The sequence below is a fragment of the Macrobrachium rosenbergii genome, chromosome 5 (genome assembly GCF_040412425.1).
Source record: "Macrobrachium rosenbergii isolate ZJJX-2024 chromosome 5, ASM4041242v1, whole genome shotgun sequence".
NCBI classification, from domain to species: domain Eukaryota; kingdom Metazoa; phylum Arthropoda; class Malacostraca; order Decapoda; family Palaemonidae; genus Macrobrachium; species Macrobrachium rosenbergii.
This window is the reverse complement of record NC_089745.1, coordinates 44445490-44462989: the sequence shown is the minus strand read 5'-3', so window position 1 is coordinate 44462989 and position 17500 is coordinate 44445490. Positions and strand designations below refer to the sequence as shown.

The 17500-nt window shown below is 41.2% G+C and overlaps 1 protein-coding gene across 1 annotated transcript in view; it reads left to right on the top strand.

Moving 5' to 3' along the window:
• The window catches only part of LOC136838928 (adhesive plaque matrix protein-like), a 36036-nt gene that overhangs the window by 10209 nt on the left and 8327 nt on the right, over nt 1–17500 (top strand). The window contains exons 2-3 of the mRNA XM_067104621.1: nt 10287–10727; nt 10937–11116. Coding sequence (XP_066960722.1) covers nt 10287–10727; nt 10937–11116 — 621 coding nt within the window. The remainder of the gene's footprint in view (nt 1–10286; nt 10728–10936; nt 11117–17500) is intronic.

Below are 17500 nucleotides of genomic sequence, written 5' to 3'. Positions count from 1 at the left end.
TTCAGATTTGATCGCCTCTTTAAAGAAAAGGCTGTCTGAATATTTATAAAACAGTCTAGATTTATGAACGAAGACAATTCGTCCATATTTGTGTCCGTCACCTAGACACTAATATTACCAACAGATCGTGTCACAGAAAGAGAGAGAGAGAGAGAGAGAGAGAGAGAGAGAGAGAGAGAGAGAGAGAGAGAATATTCATATAATCAAAAAATTCAGCAATGATGAAAAGCAAGTAGAGTAAATAATAATATTGGACTTAACACCTACCCCTTTCACTTTCAGTCAAAGAAACTTGGGTGTGAGAGAGAGAGAGAGAGAGAGAGAGAGAGAGAGAGAGAGAGAGAGAGAGAGAGAGAGTTTGAAAAACATGGATCATAGACACAGCCTATCATTTACTCAGACTTCAGTCACATTGCTCACTAGCAAAGATTTTAGCATTGCTGTACTGCTGTACTGCTAAAGGCTTGCATTATTCAATTAATTCAACCTGCAAGTTTTTGTGGACTTCTACCACACATACACATATATACACACACACACACATATATATATATATATATATATATATATATATATATATATATACTATATATATATATATATATATATATATGTGTGTGTGTGTGTTATTTATTTCTCAGAACAGGGGCTATGTCCGGAAAAAAACTCAGTGGGGTCACTGCCCCATTCGTGCTTCACCTTCCTTAGTATGGATGAACCCCCGGTGTGGTAAAACTTCCACAATATTAGTTGCTTTTTAAAACTACAGAGAAGGTTCATTAGTAGCATATCGAATCCTCTACACACACACACACACTGTAAAAGTTAAGTATACCTTAGTTTAACCAGACCACTGAGCTGATTAACAGCTCTCCCAGGGCTGGCCTGAAGGATTAGGCTTATTTTACGTGGCTAAGAACCAATTGGTTACCTAGCAACGGGACTTACAGCTTATTGTGGAATCCGAACCACATTATACCGAGAAATGAATTTCTATCATCACCAGAAATAAATTCCTCTCATTCTTCATTGGTCGGCCCAGCAGAGTGCTATCCGAGAACTCTACCGACTCGTCCAACGAGGAACTAAACACTGTAACATTCACGACACTTCCTGGTTACTAAGACCCTTCCTCTCCAGTACCCCAACCGGTACAACCCTTTCTAAGTCTTCCTCTCCCCCTTCCCCCTAAAACTTCTGAATTATGCACACTTTTCTCCGATCTGTCATCGTCCATTCTTTCCACTTGACCAAACAATCCTTTCTAAACATCTCCACGTTTTTCACTCTATTTTTATCTTATGCTGCAATTATTAGTCAAACTGTTCACCTCTGTGTCTTCAAACTTTGATTTCTCTGCTTGTAATCAACATCCATATTTTACTTCCATAAAGGAGAGTTGGCTTAACAATTGATTTTTAATTTCCCATCATGGCTTCCATATTCTGCTCAAGTCTATGATCAGTTTTTTTTAAATTTACCCAACTACCTTTCTTGTTTCCTATATTCTCTCATTCTACCATCATTCATTATATTAACTCCTAAATACTTAAACGAATTACCAGCTTCCATTCATTTAGCACTCATTATTTTATCTTCCTGATTGTTATTTACCATCATAACCTTACTCTTACTCTTTCTCCTCTTGCAAATACTTTCAGACTCGTTTTCCAGTTTATGCAGTTTGCCGTCTCTATCTCCAGTCAGCTCAGTATCTTCGGCAAACAACAGTCAATCCACTCTCCATTTACGCTTCTCTTTCTTACCCCACAACTTTGCATTTACATGTGCTGTCCTTTCTCTGGCTTCTCGGATCACTCCATCCATAAAGAAGAGAGAGAGAGAGAGAGAGAGAGAGAGAGAGAGAGAGAGAGAGAGATACCCAAAAAACAAATTAACAACTAGAAAGAAGCGAAAGGGTTTGCCAACCGTTGTGGGCTCCTGCAAACCTTAATTTATAAAGTATGTAGATTATCAGGTATTTGAGTCTGTATTGAATTTGCGTTTTTACTTTATATATAGTATACAAGCTTTGCTTTGCATAATTTTCATTTTATTTATTTCATAACACATTATTTATTATATGAGAATGATCCTTCTTAGCACCAGTGCAGTGTTTGTGTTTTTTTCTTGAGTGACCTCTGCAGTTGTAATGCCAGTTTGTGGAAATCAGTCCCCAATCATGTGTCTAAACCTAACTATGATTGGTACGCTTTGTCCTGTCATCAATGTTGTAGAAAATGCAATTTAATTTTGAAGATCCATTTTCTTGAAAAAATGGAAAAGCTTTGGCCATGTAAAATGATGAGGTTTCATCTTATGATAAACATGACTAATGGCCTGCCCAACGAAAGTAATAAATTGAATGCCCTACATCAGCTGTCATACATGATATATTGTGTGCGGTTCTTTTATGTAACATCTTCATCGCAAATGACAGCTATTAAAAGCCCATAGGAAGTGGTGATGGTAGGGGAAGATGAAGGGAAGTAGGGTAAGATTTTGGTGGGAGAAGAGGAGGGTGGGGTTCGGAATTTAGGCGGCTGTAAGACTTGAAATATTGCTGAGGGGGACTTCATTTTCCTTGAAGGACTTCAAGGATGAGGTTCTCTCGACTTAGCAAAGGTTTATTCTCCTGGTATATAAGGTTTCTGTTCCTCCCAAGAGCCCAAATACCACATACCAAAAGGAAGGAAAAAGAAAAGAAAGAAAGGCAGTTAGAGGAGTGAAAAGAATTGAATACTAAATCACCGGGAGGCCGTTAAACTTCCCCCCGCCGCCGGCTTCCATACCGGAAGTTCCGTCTCATTGGGCATCGCCCCGTGACGTCACCGTATCACCCTCAAAAATGGCGGGAAACCGGAAGACACAAATACGGGCCGCCACCAGACTCTTCTCTTAAACCAGGAACTCGGTGTCTGCGTTGATTTATTGAATAACGACCAGTGCCTCTTTGTGACTCTTTGAGATCTTCATTTAGAAAAGGCATTGATTTTTTTTTTCCACTGTAGCGTGGCTGGCAGTTATGTGAATGAAAGAGATCAGATAGTACGCCTATGGATTACCCTTGTACTGTTTTGTTCTTGTTCTGACTACTGTCCATCAAGGAATATCCGAAACTTGACAACAAAATAATCCATAAAAGATACATTTCTTAGATGTTAGTTTCTTGGCAATATACAGGAAGGAGAAGAGTTATCTTATTTTTGCTTTGGAAATTTTTAAAGCTCAGTTTAATGAAATAAATGTTTGAAGAGGGATTGGTAGTCTGAGAAGAATTTAGACTCTCCCCCATCCCCCCAAGTTCGGTCATGAGGTGGAGCGGGGTGGGGGTTGCCATTGGCATCTTCCTGGAACAAGATGGATCGAGATGAGGCTGCTGGAATAATCACTTGTGTGTCTCGAAAGCTTTTAACTTTTGTCCAAGAAATCGATTAGTTCCGAGGGCTGGAATTCTGTAACCATTATTTTCTGGAACACAATGGGAACTTCCAGTTTTTGCTCTAAGAATCAAACACCCTCCCCCTCCCATCCCCTTTCCCCACACACTTTCCTCTCTCCCTCCTCCCTCCCCACTCCCTCGCCCTTTCCAGCACTCTTCATGTGTCCAGAGGGTAGTAGGAGGTTCCTCCTGCTCCCCTATCATCCTGGAGTCTGTAGGGTGTTCCAGGGTCGTCCTGGATGTCCACTGGGATTTTGTAGGATCTATCTGGAATGAAGAGGGGATTGCAGCTGGGACGTGGGTTTCCATACATTTACTGGTAATTGTTTGTGTATGTGATTAATGTTCTGAGACATTAATATCTGCAGTGCGATGTGCATTAATTTGTTAGAAGAATAATGGAAATAAGTGACTCGCCTTTCTCTCTCTCTCTCTCTCTCTCTCTCTCTCTCTCTCTCTCTCTCTCTCTCTCTCTCTCTTTTTTTCTCTTTCTAACGTTTTGCAAGATTTTTCGTATGCGAGACTTATTCTCGTTCGTTGCAAATATATTTTTTTCAGTATTCTTAGATTAAGGTTCTAAGTCAGAATTAATGTAGGGCTTATGTTACAAACGATTTACCATTTATATCATAAGGGGTTCGGCAATACTGTGCAGAATTACGATGGCAGAAAATATTTGCATATTTTTTTGTTCCAGTTATTGACATTAACTTTTTATTTGTTATTACAAATTTGTGGTCTCAAAAGCTTCTTCAGACTAGTATTTTTAGCCGTTGCATATTCGATTTTATTCACAGCAAAAGTGTCGAGTTAAGATATATTTCTGTTATCGTTCTTTTGCCTTCTTTTTGCCGTGGTAGGGAATGGGGGATTGGGGGTGTGAGGTGTTGGGAGGGCGACGACCTCTAATGAATAGTGAGACGCCCTTGACACAGCAGCTTTCGTGATGGTTGAAGAACCTTCCAACAACACACCCTGGAAGTGTGTGTGTGTGTGTGCATGTGTGTTTGTTCGCGTGTTTTGGGGATGGCGGTAGTGGGTCGTAATGAGCTCCGTAAAAGATGGTGCCAAGCTATTTTTTTACCCTATTCCTGTTTTCAGTAGACATCACTTCATGTCTATACGAGAAATGATTGATCTGCGAGGTTTTTACCTGTTTTTTTTTTTTTTATTAGGCATACACTTGCAGATGGGTAGAAATGATTGTCTTTCAAGAATTAAATTCTTTATGTGTTTTAACAGTTCGGAAGTAACAGAGACCAGTATATTAAATAGGTCACTGCAGAATAATTAAATAATTAAAATTACAAATACAGAGAATTTTACCTGACAGACTAATAAAAACAGTTGTGACGATTGACTTTCGTGATTATGCACAGCATAAATGGAATAGAAAGCCTGATGTGTGTACGACAAGGATAAGATGGCAGCATCAACATACAGTCTAAAAACCCTTTGAGAACACGGCCTTAAATCATGTCCATAAAATAACCACACGAAGACATCCTTATTCCTTAGTAGACATTAATATAAGTCGGATGCATGAACTGGGTGACTGATTTAACAGAGAGCTTTAGATGAACGGTGTATGAAGAGCCTCAACAAATGTGAGAATAACAACCATATAAAGCCCCATATAAACTTAACTAAATTAGGCCCCTGCTTTAGCTCTTCCAAAACATGGTGGTATTTACCACCAACACCAAAATGCTGATGGATCTAAGGAGATACGTTGCTAGGTGCCTCCTATACCATTCGAGATTATACAGGTTCATATCAATGCCATAACTCTAGAGCTGGAACTGAGAACTAGCCACTATAGACGACTGAATCGTTTTGGAGAGTAGAATCACCTGCACATGATTTGTCAGATATGAAATGGCTAGATGTATGCACAGAACGGGGTTATGTCATGATTGCTCTTTTGAATTGCCTGAATTAATCTTCTCATCCATTAATTTGTTCATTCGTTTGTTCATTTACTTGCTTATATTAGAAACCTGGTAAAAAATATGACTACTATTACGAATTTCCTAAATTCTTATGATTCCATTTCACCTCAGGAGCAGTAGAATTTGTGAGTATATTATTATTTTTTTAAAAATTTTGGATGGGATTTAAAAGATGAGAGCCTTTGCTTTAAGTTACTCACTTTTTCATTCTCTCATTCATTCATTATGGTTTTGTCTCGCTATCGGCTTGTCAAGAACTTATACTTGCAGATTTGTCTCACGTCGGACTAGTCACGAACTCATAATTGCAGTTTTGTCTCACCTTCGACTGGTTACGAATTCATAATTGCAGATTTGTCTCACCTTCGACTGGTTACGAACTCATAATTGCAGTTTTGTCTCACCTTCGACTGGTCACGAACTGATAATTGCAGTTTTGTCTCACCTTCTACTAGTCAAGAACTCATAATTGCAGTTTTGTCTCACCTTCGACTGGTCACGAACTCATAATTGCAGTTTTGTCTCACCTTCGACTTGTCACGAACTCATAATTGCAGTTTTGTCTTACCTTCCACTGGTCACGAACTCATAATTGCAGTTTTGTCTCACCTTCTACTAGTCAAGAACTCATAATTGCAGGTTTGTTTTACCTTCGGCTGGTCACGAACTCATAATTGCAGTTTTGTCTCACCTTCTACTAGTCAAGAACTCATAATTGCAGTTTTGTCTCACCTTCTACTAGTCAAGAACTCATAATTGCAGTTTTGTCTCACATTCGACTAGTCAAGAAATCATAATTGCAGTTTTGTCTCACGTTTGACTAGTCAAGAACTCATAATTGCAGTTTTGTCTCACCTTCGACTGGTTACGAACTCATAATTGCAGTTTTGTCTCACCTTCGACTTGTCAAGAACTCATAATTGTAGTTTTGTCTCACCTTCGACTTGTCAAGAACTCATAATTGCAGTTTTGTCTCACCTTCGACTTGTCAAGAAGTCATAATTGCAGTTTTGTCTAACCTTCGACTTGTCAAGAACTCATAATTGCAGTTTTGTCTAACCTTCGACTGGTCAAGAACTCATAATTGCAGTTTTGTCTCACCTTCTACTAGTCAAGAACTCATAATTGCAGTTTTGTCTTACCTTCGACTGGTCACGAACTCATAATTGCAGTTTTGTTTCACCTTCGACTAGTCAAGAACTCATAATTTCAGTTTTGTCTCACGTTTGACTTGTCAAGAACTCATAATTGCAGTTTTGTCTCACCTTCGACTAGTGAAGAAATCATAATTGCAGTTTTGTCTCACATTCGACTAGTCAAGAACTCATAATTGCAGTTTTGGCTCACATTCGACTAGTCAAGAACTCATAATTGCAGTTTTGTCTCACATTTGACTAGTCAAGAACTCATAATTGCAGTTTTGTCTCACATTCGACTAGTCAAGAACTCATAATTGCAGTTTTGGCTCACATTCGACTAGTCAAGAACTCATAATTGCAGTTTTGTCTCACATCGACTAGTCAAGAACTCACAATTGCAGTTTTGTCTCACATTCGACTAGTCAAGAATTCATAATTGCAGTCTTGTCTCGCCTTCGGCTAGTCATGAACTCATAATTGCAGTTTTGTGTCACCTTCGACCAGTCGAGAACTCATAATTGTAGTTTTGTCTTACCCTCGACTGGTCGCGAACTCATAACTGAGAACTCATAATTGCAGCTTTGTCTCACCCTTAGCTGGTCAAAAACTAATTAATGCAGTTTTTGTTTGACTCTAGACCAGTAAGGAACCTATGAACCCAGTTGACAAGGTCCAGAATATCAGTATTTATTTTTATCAGTAACTCTGCATATAGACTGAGGCAGGATTAAAGGTTAACGACAATCCTTAAATGTGTTTCCGGAGACCTAGGTCTTCATGTCAACAACAGACGAGTACTAACATACAATCTGGACGTGATTAGCAGCCTGTTTATGTAGTAATTCTTCGTCCGACTTCTCACCACAAAAATTTGACACGTGATGGGTCGCTCCTGTCCGTCTTTCTCTCAGTTAAATGTTCCTCATTCGTCTATTACGAAAGCAAAAATTGACAGTTGTCAGTTATTTCCCAGTACCTCTGGGTTTAAGAAATTTTGATAACTTTTCATATTTTATTTTTCCTTGCCGTTGAAAGCTTTATCAGCTGTATAACTTATGGTGAGAATCATTTATTTGCGTACCTATGTGATAGGAGAATTTTTTTTTTATTAATTTTTTATTTTCCACTTTCCCCATACTTGGAAATATTTTGTCACAGAGTTCTGCTTGCTGGAGAAAAAAAAAAATTAATGCTTTTGACGTACTTCCATGCCTCTTCTAAGAAGTTTATGAAAATTTCCAAAGAGGTGGCAGTATTTCAACACCATTGATAATATAAAATCCTTTATAAAGACTCAACTACGAAATAGTTAACGCTCCTTGAAAATCCGGACCCGCACCTATCTATCAAATTCTGTCTCCTACAGAGGGGTTGAATTTTTCCTGTTTACTCTCGCCCTGTTCCCCTTTTCAGTTCTTTTCTTCATTTTAGACGGCGCATTTCCCCCTTTGCATCAATTATTCGCAGCCTTTTGATGGTAGACATTTTCTCTTTATTGGGCTGTATTTTGTCATGCAAGAAGGTATTCTTCCTGCTATTTCGTTATTGGTCACTCTCTCACTCTCTCTTTCGCTTTCTCTTTCTGTCACCTTCACAAGATGGGCCTTTGACCGGAAACTCTGTAATAGTATGCTCTTCGGACCCTCGCCTATCCAATTATAACCTCTTGGCCTTTTCACAGCAACTTTCCAGTCGTCACAAACGCATTCTTGCGCATTCAAAGTTCACTCCTTCACAGAAGGATCCATCTCCTCAAACCCCACCCCCGCCCCTCTCCCACTACGCCCCTACCCCCATCCCTTTGGACTTCTAGGCGTTTTTCTTTGGCTGAGCTACTGGACCCTTCCACTGGTAATTATCCTTTTATTTTTCAATACCCCTCTATTTTTCAGTACCCTAGTCGTGTGCATTTTATTCTCAGTGTCACATTCTATTCATTCTATTCCTGATGTTCCAACGGCGTTGAAGCATACTATCCTCACGTGGCTTGCAAAGGGTCCTGTTTCTTTCATTAATCTTTGCAGGATGGGGGAAATGACAAATCACTGTATAAGTGTCTGTGTGTGTGTGTGTGTGTGTGTGTATCTCCATCTGCATTCGACTTTACATCTGGTAGCAGGTCCTTCTCGATTTAACATTGGGTGTCCTTCACGTCCTTCACTTTCCCTCGCCTGCAGCTGATGTTGTTGTTGTTGCTGTTGTTGTTGTGTTTTAGCCCATTTTAGGATGAAGGGAAAAGCACGCACTTCTTCTTCTTCTGCACTTCCGACACCCTTCCTTGTGCAACCCCTTGTGCACAGCTTTCTTTGTTCTCCTCCAGCTCCTCCTCCTCCTCCTCCTCCTCCTCATGGAGCAGAGAGCCCTTTCCCCTTTCTTTATTCCCCTCTTCTATTTCCCTTTTTTCCCCTTTTATCCAGGGCCGGGCTCCCTTTCGCCTTTTACCTGCTCCCGCCTGTTGATTTCATCCTTTGAGAGAATCGATTCACATCTCTTGAACATTTCACAGATGCTGCAACTTACTGCTGTTCAGAGAGAGAGAGAGAGAGAGAGAGAGAGAGAGAGAGAGAGAGAGAGAGAGAGAGAGAGAGAGAGAGAGCGAGAAGGATGATCTCGTATTTATCTGTTGTTTATTTCATTTTTATTTTGTCATATTGGTGAATCGTTCACACCTGCGCTTGATAGGGAATATCACATTTGTAAAAGAAATATTAATGGAGACGATTTTTAATAATATTCTGTCATGCTTCATGAAAACAAGGCGATGTAGAACGATTTATGTCTGTCTCTGTCACCACACCAGTACGTAAATATATATATATATATATATATATATATATATATATATATATATATATATATATATATATATATATATATATATATATATATATATATATATATATATATATATATATATATATATATATATATATATATATATATATATATATATATATATATATATATATATATATATATATATACATATATATATATATATATATATATATATATATATATATATATATATATATATATATATATATATATATATATATATATATATATATATGACTTTTTTATCACATCACCGTGATTCATATACAATCAGTAAGCTACAAACGTCCTTTTATATCAATTCGCTCTACCTTGGAAATAATATATCTTCATATATTTTACCTTCGGTAACATAGTGTATATGAAAATATATTATTTCCGAGGTAGAACGTTATTGATCAATTCAGCTCTACCTCGGAAATAATATATTTTTATATATGTTACCTTCGGTAACATATATGAAAATATATTATTTCCGAGGTAGAGCGAATTGGATATTAAAGGACGTTTGTAGCTTACTGATTATATATATGTATATATATATATATATATATATATATATATATATATATATATATATATATATATATATATGTATGTATATATATATTGTGAAAGGCAATGCAACTTAATATCAACCTGAAGTAAAAGTTATTTTTTATGCTCACGGACACACACATACACACCAACATCACCCTAACCAATATCTCTATTCTGCCCATAAATGATTTCAACCTGCTTTTCTCCAGATCAAAGTAACTCGTAAGTTGCCCAAATGTTTCTCATTCATGTGGACATGAGGCTTCATCCCTCCCTATGTCTCTAAACCCTCATCCCTTCCTCCCTATCCCTAAACCCTCTTCGCTTCCTCCCTATATACATAAACCCTTTACCCTTCCTCCCTATGTCCCTAAGCCCTCTTCCCTTCCTCCCTATGTCCCTAAACCCTCCTCCCTTCCTCACTATGTCCCTAAACCCTCTTCCCTTCCTCCCCATGTCCCTAAACCATCTTCCCTTCCTCCCTATGTCCCTAAACCCTCTTCCCTTCCTCCCTATATTCCTAAACCCTCTTCCCTTCCACCCTATGTCCCTGAACCCTCTTCCCTTCCTTCCCATGTCCCTAAGCCCTTTTCCCTTCCTCCCTATGCCCCTAACCCATTTTCCCTTACTCTCCATATCACTAAACCCCCTCCCCTTCCTCCCTATGTCCCTAAACACTCTTCCCATCCTCCCTATGTCCCTAAACACTCTTCCCTTCCTCTGTATATCCCTAAACTCTCTTCCCTTCCTCTCTATGTCCCTAAACCCCCTTCTCTTCCTCCCCATGTCCCTAAACCATCTTTCCTTCCTCCCTATGTCCCCAAACGCTTTTTCCTTCCTTCCTATGTCCCTAAACCCTCTTCCCATCCCCCTATATCCCTAAACGCTCTTCATTTCCTGCCTATATGCCTAAACCCTTTTCCCTTCCTCCCTATGTCCCTAAACCCTCTTCCCTTTCTCCCTATGTCCCTAAACCGTCTCCTCTCCTTCCCTATATCCCTAAACCCTTTTTCCTTCCTCCCTAGATCCCTAAACTCTCTTCTCTTCCTCCTTATATCCTTAAACCTTCTTTGCTTCCTCCCTATGTCTCTAAACCCTCTTCCCTTATTCCCTTTATCCCTAAACTCTCCTCCATTCCTCCCTATGTCACTAAAACCTCTTCCCTTCCTCCCTATATCCCTAAACCCTCTTCCCTTCCTCCCTATGTACCTAAATTTCTTTTCCCTTCCTCCCTATGTCACTAAACCCTCTTCTCTTCCTCCCTATATCCCTAAACCCTCTTCCATTCCTCCCTATTTACCTAAACCCTTTTTCCCTTTCTCCCTATGTCCCTAAACACTCTTCCCTTCTTCCCTATGTCCCTAATCCCTCTTCCCTTCCTCCTTATGTCCCTAAACCCTCTTCCCTTTCTCCCTATGTCACTAAAACCTCTTCCCTTCCTACCTATGTCCCTAAACACTTTTCCCCTCCTCCCTATGTCCCTAAACCCTCTTACCTTCCTCCCTATATACCTAACCCCTATTCCCTTCCTCCCTATGTCCCTAAATTCTTCCTTTCCTCCCTAAATACCTAAACCCTTTTCCCTTCCTCCCTATGTCCCTAACACTCTTACCTTCCTCCCTATATACCTAAACCCTTTTCCCTTCCTCCCTATACCCATAAACCCTTTTACCTTCCTCCCTATCTATCTAAACCCTTTTCCCTTCCTCACTATGTCCCTAAATCCTCTTCCCTTACATAACCCTTTTTCCCTTCCTCCCTGTATACCTAATCCCTCCTAATCCCTCTTCCATTTCTCTCTGTGTCCCTAAACCGTCTTTTCTCCCTCCCTATATACCTAAACCCTTTTGTCTTCCTCCCTATGTCCCTAAACCCTCTTCTCTTCCTCCCTATATACATAAACCCTTTTCCCTTCCTCCCTATGTCCCTAAACATTCTTCCCTTCCTCCCTTTATCCCTAAACTCTCTTCCATTCCTCCCTATGTCACTAAAACATCTTCTCTTCCTCCCTATATCCCTAAACCCTCTTCCCTTCCTCCTCATGTCCCTAAATCCGTTTCCCTTCCTCCCTATGTCACTAAACTATCTTCCCTTCCTCCCCTATATCCTAAACCCTCTTCCATTCCTCCCTATTCACCTAACCCTTTTTCCTTTCTCCCTATGTCCCTAAACACTCTTTCCTTCCTCCCTATGTCCCTAAACCTTCTTCCCTTCTTCCCTATGTTCCTAAACCCTCTTCCCTTTCTCCCTATGTCACTAAAACCTATTCCCTTCCTCCCTGTGTCCCTAAACCATCTTACCTTCCTCCCTATATACCTAAAGCCTTTTTCCTTCCCTCTATGTCCCTAAACCCTCTTCTCTTCCTCCCTAAATACCTAAACCCTTTTCCCTTCCTCCCTAAGTCACTAAACCCTCTTACCTTCTCCCTATATACCTAAACCCTTTTCCCTTCCTCCCTATACCCCTAAACCCTCTTACCTTCCTCCCTATCTACCTAAACCCTTTTCCCTTCTTCCCTATGTCCTTAAATCCTCTTCCCTTCCTCCCTATATACCTAACCCCTTTTCCTTCCTCCCTGTATACCTAAACCCTCTTCCCTTTCTCTGTGTCCTAAATCCCTTTTCTACCTCCCTATATCCCTAAACCCTTTTCCCGTCCTCCTATGTACCTAAACCCTCTTCTCTTCCTCCCTATATTCTTAAACCCTCTTCCCTTCCTCCCTATATACGTAAACCATTTTCCCTTCCTCCTTATGTCCCTAAACCCTCTTCCCTTCCTCCCTATTTCCCTAAACCTTCTTCCCTTCCTCCCTTTATACCTAAACCCTTATCCCTTCCTCCCTATGTCTCTAAACCCTCTTCCTTTTCTCCCTATGTCCCTAAGCTCTCTTCCCTTCCTACTTATATCCCTAAACCTTCTTCCCTTCCTCCCTATATCACTAAACCCTCTTCCTTCCTCCTTAAATACCTAAACCATTTCCCTTCCTCCCTATATCCTAAACCCTGTTCCCTTCCTAACTTTTTCCCTAAACTCTCTTCCCTTTCTCTCTATGTCACAAAAACCTCTTACCTTCCTCCTATGTACCTAAACCCTCCTCCTTTCCTCCCTATATACCTAAACACTTTTCCCTTCCTCCCTATGTCCCTAAACCCTCTTCCCTTCCTTCCTATATCCCTAAACCATCTTACCTTCCTCCCTAAATACATAAACCCTTTTCCCTTCCTCCCTATGTCCCTAAACTCTCTTCCTTTCCTCCTATATACCTAACCCCTTTTCCCTTCCTCCCTGATATAACTAAACCCTCTTTCTTTTCTCCCTATGTCCCTAAACCGTCTTTTCTCCTCCCTACATCCCTAAACCCTTTTCCCTTCCTCTCTATGTCCTAAACCCTCTTCTCTTCCTCCTTATATCCTAAACCTCTTCCCTTCCTCCCTGTACACCTAAACCATTTTCCCTTCCTCCCTATGTCCCTAAACCGTCTTTTCTCCCTCCCTATATACCTAAACCCTTTTGTCTTCCTCCCTATGTCCCTAAACCCTCTTCTCTTCCTCCCTATATACATAAACCCTTTTCCCTTCCTCCCTATGTCCCTAAACATTCTTCCCTTCCTCCCTTTATCCCTAAACTCTCTTCCATTCCTCCCTATGTCACTAAAACATCTTCTCTTCCTCCCTATATCCCTAAACCCTCTTCCCTTCCTCCTCATGTCCCTAAATCCGTTTCCCTTCCTCCCTATGTCACTAAACTATCTTCCCTTCCTCCCTATATCCCTAAACCCTCTTCCATTCCTCCCTATTCACCTAACCCTTTTTTCCTTTCTCCCTATGTCCCTAAACACTCTTTCCTTCCTCCCTATGTCCCTAAACCTTCTTCCCTTCTTCCCTATGTTCCTAAACCCTCTTCCCTTTCTCCTATGTCACTAAAACCTCTTCCCTTCCTCCCCTGTGTCCCTAAACCATCTTACCTTCCTCCCTATATACCTAAAGCCTTTTTCCTTCCCTCTATGTCCCTAAACCCTCTTCTCTTCCTCCCTAAATACCTAAACCCTTTTCCTTCCTCCTAAGTCACTAAACCCTCTTACCTTCTCCTATATACCTAAACCCTTTTCCCTTCCTCCTATACCCCTAAACCCTCTTACCTTCCTCCTATCTACCTAAACCCTTTTCCCTTCTTCCCTATGTCCTTAAATCCTCTTCCCTTCCTCCCTATATACCTAACCCCTTTTCCCTTCCTCCCTGTATACCTAAACCCTCTTCCCTTTCTCTGTGTCCCTAAATCCTCTTTTCTACCTCCCTATATCCCCTAAACCCTTTTCCCGTCCTCCCTATGTACCTAAACCCTCTTCTCTTCCTCCCTATATTCTTAAACCCTCTTCCCTTCCTCCCTATATACGTAAACCATTTTCCCTTCCTCCTTATGTCCCTAAACCCTCTTCCCTTCCTCCCTATTTCCCTAAACCTTCTTCCCTTCCTCCCTTTATACCTAAACCCTTATCCCTTCCTCCCTATGTCCCTAAACCCTCTTCCTTTTCTCCCTATGTCCCTAAGCTCTCTTCCCTTCCTACTTATATCCCTAAACCTTCTTCCCTTCCTCCCTATATCACTAAACCCTCTTCCCTTCCTCCTTAAATACCTAAACCATTTTCCCTTCCTCCCTATATCCTAAACCCTGTTCCCTTCCTAACTTTTTCCCTAAACTCTCTTCCCTTTCTCTCTATGTCACAAAAACCTCTTACCTTCCTCCCTATGTACCTAAACCCTCCTCCTTTCCTCCCTATATACCTAAACACTTTTCCCTTCCTCCCTATGTCCCTAAACCCTCTTCCCTTCCTTCCTATATCCCTAAACCATCTTACCTTCCTCCCTAAATACATAAACCCTTTTCCCTTCCTCCCTGTGTCCCTAAACTCTCTTCCTTTCCTCCCTATATACCTAACCCCTTTTCCCTTCCTCCCGATATAACTAAACCCTCTTTCTTTTCTCCCTATGTCCCTAAACCGTCTTTTCTCCCTCCCTACATCCCTAAACCCTTTTCCCTTACTCCCTATGTCCCTAAACCCTCTTCTCTTCCTCCTTATATCCTTAAACCCTCTTCCCTTCCTCCCTGTACACCTAAACCATTTTCCCTTCCTCCCTATGTCCCTAAACCGTCTTCCATTCCTCCCTTTATACTTAAACTCTCTTCCCTTCCTCCCTATGTCACTAAAACCTCTTCCCTTCCTCCCTATATCCCTAAACCCTCTTCCCTTCCTCCCCATGTCCCTTAATCCTTTTCCCTTCCTCCATATGTCCCTAAACCCTTTTCCCTTCCTCCCTATGTCCCTAAACCCTCTTCTCTTCCTCCCTATGTCGCTAAACCCTCTTACCTTCCTCCCTATATACCTAAACACATTTCCCATTCTCCCTATTTCCTTAAACCCCTTCCTTCCTTCCTTCCTTCCTTCCTTCCTGTATCCGTGAACCATCTTCCCTTCCTCCCTATGACCCTAAACCCTTTTCCCCTCCTCCCCATGTCCCTCAACACTCTTCCCTTCCTCCCGATGTCCCTCAACCCTCTTCCCTTCCTCCCTATATACCTGAACCCTTTTCCCTTCCTCCTTATTTCCTTAAACCCTCTTCCTTCCTTCCTTCCTTCCTTCCTTCCTTCCTTCCTTCCTTCCTTCCTTCCTTCCTTCCTTCCTTCCTTCCTTCCTGTATCCGTAAACCCTCTTCCCTTCCTCCCTATGTCCCTAAACCTTTTTCCCTTTCTCTCTATGTCACTAAACCCTCATCCCTTCCTCCCTATATACCTAACCCCTTTTCCCTCCTTCCCTATGTCCCTAAACCCTGTTCCCTTGCTCCCTATGTCCTTAAACACTCTTCCTTCCTCCCTGCATCCCTAAACCCTCTTCCCTTACTCCCTGTGTCCCTAAACCCTCTTCCCTCCTTCCTATGTCCCTAAACTCTCTTCCCTTCCTCCCTATGTCACTAAAACCTCTTCCCTTCCTCACTATGTCCCTAAACCCTCTTACTTTCCTCACTATGTCCCTAAACCCTCTTACTTTCCTCCATATATACCTAACCCATTTTCCCTTCCTCACTATGTCCCTAAACCCTCTTCCCTTCCTCCCTGTCCCTAAACCCTCTTACCTTCCTCCCTATGTCCCTAAACCCTCTTACCTTCCTCCCTATGTCCCTAAACCCTCTTACTTTCCTCCCTATATACATAAACCCTTTTTCCTTCCTCCCTTTGTCCCTAAACCCTCTTACATTCCTCCCTATATAGCTAAACCCTTTTCTCTTCTTCTCTATGTTCCTAAACCACCTCCCCTTCCTCCCTATGTCCCTAAACCCCTCTTCCCTTCCTCCCTATGTCTCTAAATCCTCTTACCTTCTTCCCTATATACCTAAACCCTGTCCCTTCCTCCCTATGTCCCTAAACCCTTTTCCCTTCCTCCCTGTATCCGTAAACCCTCTTCCCTTCCTCCCTATGTCCCTAAACCCTCTTCCCTTCCTCCCTATGTCCCTAAACCCTGTCCCCTTCCTCCCTGTATCCGTAAACCCTCTTCCCTTCCTCCCCTATGTCCCTAAACCCTCTTCCTTTCCTCCCCATGTCCCTAAACCCTCTTCCCTTCCTCCCTATGCCCCTAAACTCTCTTCCCTTCCTCCCTATGTCCCTAAACCCTCCTCCTTTCCTCCCTAACTCGGTCACCCCCAAACAAAACATTTTCCCTAGCATTTTCTCCCTCTCGCTCCCTAGAGCTCTCAGTGCCACCGGAAAATTTAAAAACTGATATTCGGTGTCGGCTCATTGGGTTTTAGTAGAACACGCCGTGGGAGAAATGTGGGGCCCTTTTTGCTCTCTCTCTCTCTCTCTCTCTCTCTCTCTCTCTCTCTCTCTCTCTCTCTCTCTCTCTCTCTCTCTTTCCATGTGTACAAACAAAAACAGTACATGTTCGTCTGATTGCAATATCTGCATGAGTAATTACGTGAGTGACTCTGTGTGTGTGTGTGCACGTGTTTGTGTTTGTGCAAACAAAAATACATGTTCACCTGAATATCATATTGGCAGAAGTAATAACGTGTAACTCTCTCTCTCTCTCTCTCTCTCTCTCTCTCTCTCTCTCTCTCTCTCTCTCTCTCTCTCTCTCTCTCTCTCTCTCTCGTATTTATCTACTTATTGCAAGTCCTTGCCATAATCAGTATGATTTATGCAATATTTCATTATGTCTGGATGTATAGCTTTCACTAAGTTTATGAAGATACTGGGGAAATAATAGGTTAATTGTTCATCATAGACAGTTCAATTTTCCCCTTTTGGTTGTCAGTGGGCTGCTTAGGTAATTAAAGGACTTTGTCACCCTCCCCAGTTTTATCAAAATCAGTTAATTACTCCTTTGGCCCGTTTTTCAAGATTCGTAGCTGGTTTACTTTTGTCGCTGTCCTTGATTTGTTGATTTTGGTTTTCTTCATCTTTATTCGTCTCGGGTTTAATTATAATATTCCCATGGACTCCCGAACTCTAAGGCTATATGTTACCTCTTGTATTCCGTTCCTTCGTTTCTCATTCCCTACGTAACAGCCGTTCTTTGATTTTAAAGTATAATGTTA